The sequence below is a fragment of the Ostrea edulis genome, chromosome 4 (genome assembly GCF_947568905.1).
Source record: "Ostrea edulis chromosome 4, xbOstEdul1.1, whole genome shotgun sequence".
In the NCBI taxonomy this organism is placed as follows: Eukaryota; Metazoa; Mollusca; class Bivalvia; order Ostreida; family Ostreidae; genus Ostrea; species Ostrea edulis.
The window spans coordinates 36,197,163-36,209,258 of record NC_079167.1 but is presented as its reverse complement, the minus strand read 5'-3'; the positions used below and the strand labels follow the sequence as shown (position 1 = coordinate 36,209,258).

At 36.5% G+C, this 12,096-nt stretch overlaps 1 protein-coding gene across 4 annotated transcripts in view; it reads right to left on the bottom strand.

The window, feature by feature from the left end:
• Nucleotides 1-12,096, bottom strand: part of LOC125670489 (serine/threonine-protein kinase 31-like) — an 85,174-nt gene that overhangs the window by 14,894 nt on the left and 58,184 nt on the right. For all 4 annotated transcript variants that reach the window (XM_048905689.2, XM_048905691.2, XM_048905690.2 and 1 more), the window contains 10 exons: nt 10,350-10,439; nt 9,578-9,688; nt 8,642-8,890; nt 8,241-8,336; nt 6,488-6,568; nt 6,289-6,402; nt 6,049-6,168; nt 5,206-5,292; nt 4,965-5,114; nt 495-635 (listed from right to left, as the gene is read on the bottom strand). In XM_048905689.2, coding sequence (XP_048761646.2) covers nt 495-635; nt 4,965-5,114; nt 5,206-5,292; nt 6,049-6,168; nt 6,289-6,402; nt 6,488-6,568; nt 8,241-8,336; nt 8,642-8,890; nt 9,578-9,688; nt 10,350-10,439 — 1,239 coding nt within the window. The remainder of the gene's footprint in view (nt 1-494; nt 636-4,964; nt 5,115-5,205; nt 5,293-6,048; nt 6,169-6,288; nt 6,403-6,487; nt 6,569-8,240; nt 8,337-8,641; nt 8,891-9,577; nt 9,689-10,349; nt 10,440-12,096) is intronic.

Here is a 12,096-nt window from a genome sequence, read left to right as displayed (position 1 = left end):
TTCTTTACAATATCGTGTGAATGCAGTCTTCTTCAACAATCTCAGCACTTACACTGCAATATTCATTGTAGGACTTCAATTTTTCAAACAAGAAAGATGAACATTTAAAATTGTCAAAAGTATATCACATATTTACACACACACACACACACACATATATATAGATCTAGATATAAAATGAAAATTCCTAGCGGATAAAGATTTGTTTTGGTTGTGAAACCTACATATAAAATGAGAAGTCCTAGCAGATAAAGATCCGTTTTGGTTGTGAGACCTACAAATAAAATGACCAGTCCTAGGAGATAAAGATCCGTTTTGGTTGTGAGACCTACATATAAAATGACCAGTCCTAGGAGATAAAGATCCGTTTTGGTTGTGAGATCTACATATAAAATGACCAGTCCTAGGAGATAAAGATCCGTTTTGGTTGTGAGACCTACATATAAAATGACCAATCCTAGGAGATAAAGATCCGTTTTGGTTGTGAGACCTACATATAAAATGACCAATCCTAGGAGATAAAGATCTGTTTTGGTTGTGATCTGGACTGGTGCACTCTGATGGGTATTCAAGATCTCTGGTGCCTGAAACATCATCCCATGGCTGGTCATATACCCTCTCTTAGTTCTGTCAAACTGTAAACAACACACAGAGAATTAATTTGAGAATCAATCACGAGACTTAACAGCACAACTACCTTCAAAATCTGAAAGTTTAAAAGCGGTATAAATTCTATGTTTGTACATTGAGCCATTGCACATTTCATATTGTACTGATCAAATGTTACAAATAGTAAGAAATCAATACAAAACATTTACATGCCATTCCTATCAGGGTTGATGTAGCAAAGTTGAGTTTTCTATTAACAGTGCAATTAAAACTCTACAAATCCTGTGTGTGCAAAGTGTTAGCAATTGTAGAAGCCCAGTAGCTAGCCAGTAAAAAGGTTATTTTTCTTACTGTTCAAACATGATTTGAACAAATTGGAATCTACACTACGTCAGGAAGCTTTCAAGTAAATTTCAATTTTTCTGACCCAGTCGTTCCTGAGAAAATTTTCAAATGACCCCACCCTTGTTTTGCCTTTTCTTGATTACCTCCCCTTTGAAGGGGACATAATTCTTCATTTGAACAAACTTAAATCCTCTTCTGCCAAGAATGTTTTGTGCCAAGTCTGAAATTGGTCCAGTGGTTCGGAGAACATCCAAAGGGTGAAAAATTGAAGATGATGACAACAGCTGCTGGACAAAGTTTGATCAGAAAAGCTCACTTCGAGCTTTTGGCTTAAGTCAGCAAAAACCACAAGGATAACATACTAATAAAGAATAATTAAGAAACTTTATATTCGCTCTTTTGCCATGCTTTTCTTTTTTCTTTGTAATACATTAAGACATTATAAATTCATACATTTAAACCCAAATAAAATTCATTGGTGATATTGTATATACTGTACAATATGCATATCAAAGATATATACATGTATAACACATGTGCTTTTGTCATTATAGATGCATACAAATTTGTACATGTGCATCAACCATTCAATAAATATCCACTCATAGTTTTTGATAAACATGTATGCAGCTGTGGAGATGCAGAGCTGCCAACATTATGAAATGGAAAATAGTAAGGTGAGGCCCCCTGCTACTGGAGATCTTTCATGAATAAAGATATAACCTGAGCAATTTTATGCATATTTCAAATCCAAATTTAATGAATTTAGACATACTAATATTGTTATGGGCTATTCAAGCAAAAAAAATATGGGGGGAGGGAAGGCACTTTATTTTTAAGACAGCCACCCATACAATTAAATTTTCCTCTGCTACCACTACCCATGCAATTAAGATTCTCCCCTGCCACCACCACCCATACAATTCAATACTTTCATTTAACTTACCAAATGGATCAACCATATGATATTTTAGAACTTAATTCTAGTTTATATTTTTAAAAATGCAAAAAATATAAAAAATAAAATGTCTTTCTTTGTTGTTTCATCGGGAGATGAAAGTAGCAATCATTGCAGAAAAAATTACATATTTTGGATTCCAATGCAATTTTGGTAGGGAGAAAAAAGAATGATCTCAGCAATAAAATGAAAGAAAAAATGCAATTAATTTTGTATACTCTGGAAACATGTGAGTTGTAGAAACCTAAGCTCTGTTTGCTTATTATAAACAAACAGTTTCACTAGATTAATGATGTGAGATATTGTCATATCATTTCTGGACTAGATGTGCATGTCCTTTTTACTCATGTCATGATCTGGGTGCTTGTTAATTGCTGAAATAACAAGAAGTTGTTTTTTTTTAATGATATGAAACTAAATAAAATATGAATATATTATACCACTTTAAATTTAAATTCACATATATTGTTACTCTCTTTATTGCTTTTAAAAGACAAGTGTCTTATTACATCAGTTACAATATGTATACATAAAATGGCATTGATTAGTGGTGTACAAATTCAAGCAAGCAACGGAGAAGAACTTTTCAACGAGTTAGGTTTCTCGCGACTTTAAAAGTGCAAAGACATAGATATTTCCCTAAATTACAAAGTGTGTGCATATAGATTGTGACTTTTTTCCTTTGACTTTTCCCCCTATAATCTCTCGTACAGGAAACTCGCGAATATACCATTTAAAAATTCAGTCCCAAGAATAATATTTACCCGATTTATATCGCAATCAGGCAAATTTTCCACTCTGTTAAATGTAATGGTATACCAGGTGGGAGATTTCTTATCCGAATTACCCTGCACATCTCAAAGTCTGTCGAAATTCACACCTTCAAAAACAATGGTCGTGATTCCCTGATCCTTGATTTTGTTAAATAAACAACACCTCGGGTTTTGGTAATTAACCTCACACAACATTGCATGTTAATTACACGTTAACCAATTGATAGCTTGGGTATCATAATTGATTCAGAGTGCCGATTAAAGAAGATCACCGCCGAACTATTACCTGTGCATTTTAAAACGAAAGTGTTAGGGGCGATAATTCCCAGAATAGTCATGCTCGACTGAAATGGAAAGTAGGAATCGTGTTGTAATCGAAAAATGTACAGTTGTTTCATAAAGGTGAAATTACACGAAAAGGTTGTAAAACTCATGATCGTTGGTTGCATTAGACAGGTGGTCGTTTAGGACAGGTACAATAGGTTGGGTAACGCCTTGGAGGGGAAAGGTTTACGGTAACATTGAGTTATCTGCCCATTTATCAATCTTTTTTTCGTACTTAAGTTAATGTAGAATGGCTCCGCTTTTCTTCTTCTTTTGTAATAAAAGACACATAACGTGATACGTTTTCATTTTTATCATAATTCACAGGCACTTATGTTTCTTATTTAACCTGGAAGACAACCACCCATACAAATATATTTTCCCAAATTACCCCCATCCATCCAAAAAAAATCGGCTGCCGTCCCTCTCCCCATACGTTTTTTGCTGGAATAGCCCTATGCATTTTTCAACTGCAGAAGGTCAAATACATCTTTTATTGATTTTATTTTCTTGGGTATAAAACCTTGTTACTTTAGTACACTATATAATTTTACAGTTACTGTGTCAGTTATTATGGCAAGTTTTTTAATGTCATTTTCCCCGCCGTGAAAAAAATGTTGAAGTTTGTCAAACAGATTGTACACTTATCATACAAACTCCCCCTTTCTGACTTTGAAATGAATAGATGTTTACAGTGTACTTGCATGTTGTTCTTTGAATTACTGGCTCTATTAGGTTTTCTCCTTTGGGGGAGTATTGTTGTTATTTCCATCAACACATGCCTTATGCTTAGTAGCAGCTGCCATGTTGTATACTTCAAAGCATTAAAATGATCAAGATTTTGTATACATATAGACTATGCAAACAAACGTAGTAACAACAAGAGGTACTGTGAGCAATGCTCACTAAGAATACCCCCCGCTTACCCCAATCTCCCAAAGGATGTTGGTAATAGGTATAAACCACCTCTTTTCTGAGTGTAAAAAACAAATGGCATGACTAACCGAACCATATTGCTACTTCAATGTCCAGTGTGCGTGACCTTTGACCTTTTGACCCCAAAATCAATAGGGAACATCTTCATCTCATGGGTAGTCCATATGTATGGTATGGTGACTGTAGGTGGAAAGGATAACGCTTTAGAGCCCGGAAACCATATTGCTACTTCCGATGTCCAGTGTGCTTGACCTTTGACCTTTTGACCCAAAAATTGATAGGGAACATCTTCATCCCATGGGTAGTCCATATGTATGATATGGTGACTGTAGGTGGAAAGGATAACGCTTTAGAGCCCGGAAACCATATTGCTACTTCGATGTCCAGTGCGCGTGACCTTTGACCTTTTGACCCCAACATCGATAGGGAACATCTTCATCCCATGGGTAGTCCATATGTATGATATGGTGACTGTAGTTGGAAAGGATAACGCTTTAGAGCCCGGAAACCATATTGCTACTTCGATGTCCAGTGCGCTTGACCTTTGACCTTTTGACCCCAAAATCGATAGGGAACATCTTCATCCCATGGGTTGTCCATATATATGATATGGTGACGGTAGGTGGAAAGGATAATGCTTTAGAGCCTGGAAACCATTGCGTCTACAGATGGACGGACAGACGGACAACCCGATTCCAGTATACCCCCCCCCCCCCCCCCCCCAACTTGTTGCGGGGGGTATAACTATGGTTTGTTTCTTATAAAAGTAAAAACCAATGACAGACAACTCTAAAACTTTCGAAATGTCAAATAAGCGAAAATCAGAAGATATATCGTGAAATCGTATGGCTAATTGACTTGACATTTCATCCAAAAACCAAACTGCTACAGACAAACCCATACCAACATCTCACACTTTCGATAAAGTGATCACGAAAGATCATACAAAGCTTTTATGAGTGCAATCAAAAATATATTCACAATCCAATTTGAATATTTTTGTAAGACAATATCCTTACCAGTGACCTAGAAAAGTCTGGACACAAAAGCACAGCTGCCCCATCTGACATGACCCCCACGTTCTGGGGATTGACCTCTCCATGTACAAATCCATGTTGGTGCAGTGTATTCAGTGCAGATGTCACACCTCTAGCTATCTTCTGCCTTCTCTGAAAACCAAACAAAGCTCTATCTAAATCTTAAATTCCATTTTTTTTTTTACAATTACGTAGGAGGGAAGGAGATGGGACATACACGTACCTTGTCATCAAATCCTGGTTCATTCATAAAAGTCTCCAAATCCCGCATTTCTTCTGCATTTAATATTACATACCCAATTCTCTCATTCTACGAAGAATAAAAAACATTGCCGATACACTTCACTTGTTTTAACATCCGCAAAATTTTACACCTTTAACATTTTTAAAAGCTTACCATACTTGGTACCATAAAAGGTGGCAGATTTTCTGATTTTTCACAACAACCAATAAAAACAAGAGGTACTGTGAGTGCTCACTAAGAATACCCCCCGCTTACCCCAATCTCCCAAAGGGTGTTGGTAATAGGTATAAACTACCTCTTTTCTGAGTGTAAAAAACAAATGGCATGACAAACCGAACCATATTGCTACTTCGATGTCCAGTGCACGTGACCTTTGACCTTTTGACCCCAAAATCGATAGGGCACATCTTCATCCCATGGGTAGTCCATATGTATGATATGGTACCAGACTGTAGGTGGAAAGGATAACATTTTAGAGCCCGGAAACCATATTGCTATTTCGATGTCCAGTGTGCTTGACCTTTGACCTTTTGACCCCCAAAATCGATAGGGAACATCTTCATCCCATGGGTAGTCCATATGTATGATATGGTGACTGTAGGTGGAAAGGATAACGCTTTAGAACCCGGAAACCATATTGCTACTTCGATGTCCAGAGCACGTGACCTTTGACCCGGAAACCATTGCATCTACAGACGGACAACCCGATTCCAGTATACCCCCCCACAACTTGTTGTGGGGGGTATAAAAATTGTCTATACAACACCATTCAATTGCAAGATAAACCCAAGAACTAGAAAATTCATTATTTTGTCGCCTTACCTTTGTGAAGAATACAGCCTGAACAGCTACGAGACAATCAGAACAAATGCTATAATATGCCATAATCTGGGCAAGAAAATCTTCCTTCCTTAAGTGTTCACTGTCTCCTATATGGTATTCCTACAAATTGAGACATACAGTAAATATACAAGTACAGTGTTCCTATTTCAGAGGTAATCACAAAGGCACTTTTCCCAGCTAACCTTGATCCATGTCCTTAATATATGTATATCAGCTTACCTGAACATAAACTGGATTGCCACAAAATGTGCTGGAATACATTCCTGGTCTGACAGCTGGAGTTAGAGCAAAATGTTCCATCTCCCATCCCGTCTTAACAATGCCGCTGTAATCCTAGATACGTCAACATCATGCATTATACATAGACAACTTCTCTAATCCGAATTTATGTCAACCATTCTTAATTTCACGCACTCACCAGGTATGTTCTAATTCCTGTATCATGATGTTTAACCAGGAGCTCAGGGAAGTGAGAATCCGCGATCTTGGCTAAATCCAGCTGTGTTGGGATAAAATGAAAGTCAAATACTTTTTTCAACGCCAAATGAAGTTATGAGAGAACATGATGCAAAATACACCCGTCCAGTATATCATTTAAGTAATCTAAAGAAAGGATAAACATCTAAATAAACCATTCTTTGGTCGGAAGTTACAGAAGATGGTTTTCTACAACTAAAACAGCAATGACTGTTATAAGTGCCACCATGTTTAGGATTCCCATTTTAAGCTATATTCAGCCACATTAAACGTAGAATGAGAATAGATCAAGCAGAGTAAATATCTACAATTTCTTCCAATCAATCTGTACTTGTTAACCAACTATGTAATGATTTCTTCTTTAATTAGACACTTTGAAAGTATCAATAAAATGTAAGATTGTTTCCAAAAAGCTTATAAATGAACAAGATTGCTACACATAGCCATGTCCCCCACCACAGTATAAAAAGTTGAAGCACAAAGTCCCTTAACTCCTGTAAAAGGCGCAATATGATCAACTTCATATGGTGACTAACAATCCAACAAAATTGGAACAAAATCCATTGAGCGGTTTCAGAGGAGTTGCATCCACAACGTGTTCCTATATATAGTGTAGCATGTACAAATTCAACAAAGTTCCATAACTCCTGTAAAATTTGTCGAATCTAAATGACGGCACAATATGATCAATTACATATGGTGACTAACAATCCTACAAAATTTGAACAAAAATCCATTGAGCGGTTTCGCAGGAGTAGAGTCCACAAAGTGTTCCTATAGTGTAGCATGTACAAATTCAACAAAGTTCCATAACTCCTATAAAATTTGTCAAATCAAAATGAACAAAATCCGTTGAGCGGTTTCTGAGGAGTTGCGTCCACAAAGTGAAGTGGGACGGATGGACAATGTGATTACTATAGGGCTTCCTGCATTTCATGTGGGTCCCTAATAAGAGGACCAGACCTGAATTAACACCAATAACACCAGCTGAAGATAATGACCAACCTCTATTTTAACATTGTACATAGTGATGAAACGATTGTCGCCGATGATCGATTGTCGGTCATTCAGAAATCTACGATGCTACTAATCGATTACAAAATAAAAGTCGCCGACATCGTTGACCAAACAAAATCCAGAAATCACTCCAACTTTGTTCAAACTTTATTTTCTGTATGTCAAACCCTATCAAAATTAAGCAAACAAAATGGCGGGAGATATGAAGGACGGTAACAGGAACGACATTCACCAGTCAAATAAAGGAGCCTATCTCTGATATCTTTGATACATTGAGATTATAGATAAATTCCATTACTTGATATATTGGAATTCTGATATTCAAATGTTGTTTCAATACATTTAATGATTCTGTTACATCTAATTTGAGAGGAAAACCGATAAAGTGTCTGGTCACTAGAGATACACAGATTACTGAACCCGATACAATTATGACAATTATCACAAAAATCACTTGCCATGTGGGCAAGCAAGACAACAAATTGGGCACCCACACAAAGTTTTACTTGCATTTGGCGGATGGGCAGGTGCTAAGTTTAAACCCTGTAACCACAAACTGGTCACGGTTGACTAGAGATAGTTAGCATACTAACCACAAACTGGTCACGGTTGACTAGAGAGTTAGTATACGAACCACAAACTGGTCACAGTTGACTAGAGAAAATTGGTATACTTACCACAAGCTGGTCATGGGTGACTAGAGATTGGTGAAGCTGGTACTGTAATCCTTGTATTTCTGCCTTAACTACTTTTTCTTCTTCGTTTTCCCCACTCTACAAAGATGAGAAGATCGCACAGTCAGTCAGTAGATAAATATCACTTATAGATATCTGTACCACTGGTTTACTCAATCATCACTGCATAATAATGTACAACTGGATTCAACGAGACAAGTTCTCATCAACAACAACAAAATTTCTGCACACATGAAAATTTGGAAAACTGTAATCATATGGTGAAACATTTGCAGAATAAAAACCTGCTAAAAATATACCAAACCTTCCAGTGAAATTTCTTTACATTTGTTCACTATTTTCATCTGTTCAATACTTCTTTATTCTCTAGACGCATCACTCACCTCCTCAAAGTCTTGTCTGTCTGCCTCTTTATGACGTAGCTTGGATTTCAGCGCACGGATGTTTTTCCTGCATTCCTGGACGCCATCAAAGTTTGGCTTGCTGTCTAACCAAGGCTCTATTCCAGCCTTCATTTGTGAGAACTCGGCCATAAACTGTCTGAAGTTATCCAGCACTGCTATTTCACCATGGAGTTCATTTAAAATGGCTGTCAGCACCGTAGCAACTAAACTGGAATCTTGACTACGCTCCTGCAAAACAAATCTGGAATGTTCTTTACTGAAGCTTGAATAATTTCATAAAGATGCTGCATCTCATGTTCCTGAGGAAGTGTTATCCCATACAAGAGATAGTATATCCAGTCAACATCTTCCCCTTTCCCACAGAATTTAGACATTATTTTCCTTATCTAAATGCACCAACACATTTTCTTGGTGTGTATATTTGCATTTGTTTGAATATTGGCATGATGGACCTTGTAATTTTTTTCATTCTTGTCAAGAAGTCACCAACTGTTGGGAAAGAGTTACAAATTTAAACTTACATGTATACCAGAGCAGTGAGCATTCCTTGTACTTGACACAGACTCTCAGTTTTCAAGGTCTCATCCAAAGACTCACGACTCAAACTTGTGTATGTTGAGCGTTTGATACAGGAGCAGTCACAACCTTTACATTTTAGGTTTGATGTTGCAAGGCACAGGTAGGGTTTAAACAAATGACCCCCACCCCCACGAAGCGAATGCCCATTCCACTGAGCCACCATGTAACCGGTGTAGTTGCATTTTGCATTCTTTAACAGAAGTTAAACATTTTGATCTAAAATGTATCATATGATATACGGACTACGCACAGAAAACGGAAAAAATGGTCTATAAGAACTATGTCAGTATGATTTAAGTGGAATATTTACTTTGATTTAGTGTCTGAAATACTTACCATATCTGTTATGGCTATTTCCTGCTGAAGTGCCTGCATGTAGGTTTTCAACAAAGTGTTGATTTCAAAATTCACATTTTCTGCACAGTCTTCAGCCTCTAAATCCATCATCTGACAAACAAGACATGCAATGAATGCATAGAATAAAACCATTTAAAAACATATAACAATGAATAGAACATGTCAAAAAGTTAAGCAGATGCAGGAATGCACCCAGTAAATTCTTCCGAGATCAGAGAAGTTCAATTGACTCTCTTTCTAAGACAAACACACTGCTGGTTCAGAAACCATGCCAGTAAATTAAGCAAAGCTCTGCTACCACTGTAATCCTACTGCTAATGTTGTATAAGAAATCTTCGCTAGTTGCTAAGATATTGTGTTTTTCTTGTTACTGCCCTACAGTGTACATTTACTTGTATGACTATCACAGCATCCTCCACGAAACTATCTTTCTCTATACTAGTTGCTAAGATATTGTGTTTTTCTTGTTACTGCCCTACAGTGTACATTTACTTGTATAACTATCACAGCATCCTCCACGAAACTATTTTTCTCTATACTAGTTGCTAAGATATTGTGTTTTTCTTGTTACTGCCCTACAGTGTACATTTACTTGTATAACTATCACAGCATCCTCCATAAAACTATCTTTCTCTATACTTCAATAGTTTGAGGTGAATAAACACCCAAAACAGCACACTTCTCCAAGATGGATAACATCTTACCCCATTCTCTAATGTATGTTTAAAGAGTCGGACTAAATTTCACTTACTCCCTCTATCTGACGGAAAGCTTTGGCGACTTCTTGTGCACACATGTTAGAATTTTCTCGAACACAAGAAAATTCTTCCCTCTTCTTAATCTGCTCAAACAACAACAAAACACAGGACATGTATTATCTTCTCATTTATCTTGAACATTAAATCTTTTGTGCAAATTTCTCTGGCAAAATGAAACTACAGGGAGTTGCACAAAGTAATTACCGTATTTTGCCGAATATAATACGCACTTTTTTTAGAGAATATTTTTGTGCCAGAAAGGGGTGCGTATTATATACCACAATAGGTTTTTGACCTTTTTTTCCAGATGAAACTCGGCGATTAAGTAGTGTAATATTTCACTCAAAGACCAAGGCTTCGGATACTGTACGCCTTTTCACGTTCACCTATTTATTAACTAGAAAATTCGACCTCAAGAAAATTACTACAGAAACGTAAAATTGCAGAAAATGTGATATATATACTTACAATATCTAAATAATTCAATTATCATGAAACAAACAGCCAATCAAATTGCATTGGATCTGACTATTCATTACATCGCATGCCGCCATTATTGAAAGCATGTGTACACAATAATGCCTTGTCACGTGCTAAAATTGTTGGAAAATAATTTTGTCACTTGCTAAAAGTTGGTTTACTGTAAGTTTTATGAACAGGCCTAATTTTTAATGAAATACTAATTTGAATCTTTGAAATAACTATTCTTGCGTAAAAGAAATAATTACCGAGAGGGTGCCCAGAGCGTGTGTTTTACGAAACCATTGTTGTGTACACTGTGCTTTTGTTAGATACCCCCTCCGGGTAAAGAAATACCTAACAAAAATTTTTTCCACACATATTAATAGTCATCGTAGTTAACGAGGAGTTGATAATTTGCATCTTTGTACCTACATTTACCATGGTGTGTTGATTACAGTAAAATAAGCGATAGTTTAATTGTTTAATTTTATTTTTATAACATCGGCTATTTGATTGATTTTAAGTTTCAACAAAGGAAATATGGAGTCAGTTAAGACTTTAATGCTACAAAATCTCGTGCTTTGCTGAAATGAACAGGCTTGTCTGGGTTGATATTTCCCTGAAGATTCTCATTGAAGATTACCGCGATGTAGACCTCATCTCAAAAAGTTTGCAAATTATTGTGTGTTGTTTAGAATTCATTATTTCTGCAAAAATGTTAAGTGAAAATTAACACGAAGTATAAAATAAAGATTACCGCTTGGTCAAAATTTTTGCTGCGTATTATACACCCGAAGTGCGTTTTTTCAACAACTTTTAGGCTCAAAGTGGGGGGTGCGTATTAAATACCACTGCGTATTATATTCGGCAAAATACGGTAGTCAAACAGCAGTACATTACAATTCTTTGTGCATCAAAAATTTCACATCTAAGGCTTAAATAGATTTTAACCACTATCAGCTCTGCACCATCTACCGACATTCAAAGACTACAACACAATAAATCAAAACGGACTAAACTTAAATGACAGTTTCAAGAAACAATCTCTACCCAGAGTTATCTTTCCTTACACTCACATATACCTCTCAAAGTAAGCAATGTTATTCCAAATGTAAATCCACTTTTTTACAGCTAACAAGATGCCAATGGGCCACATTGTTCACCTGAGTCATACTTAAAAATTTCCCTATGATATATTTGCATGTTAAACTTTGATCCCTGTGGCCCCAACCTACCATCAGGTACATTGATTTTTACAAACTTGAATCTGCACTTTGT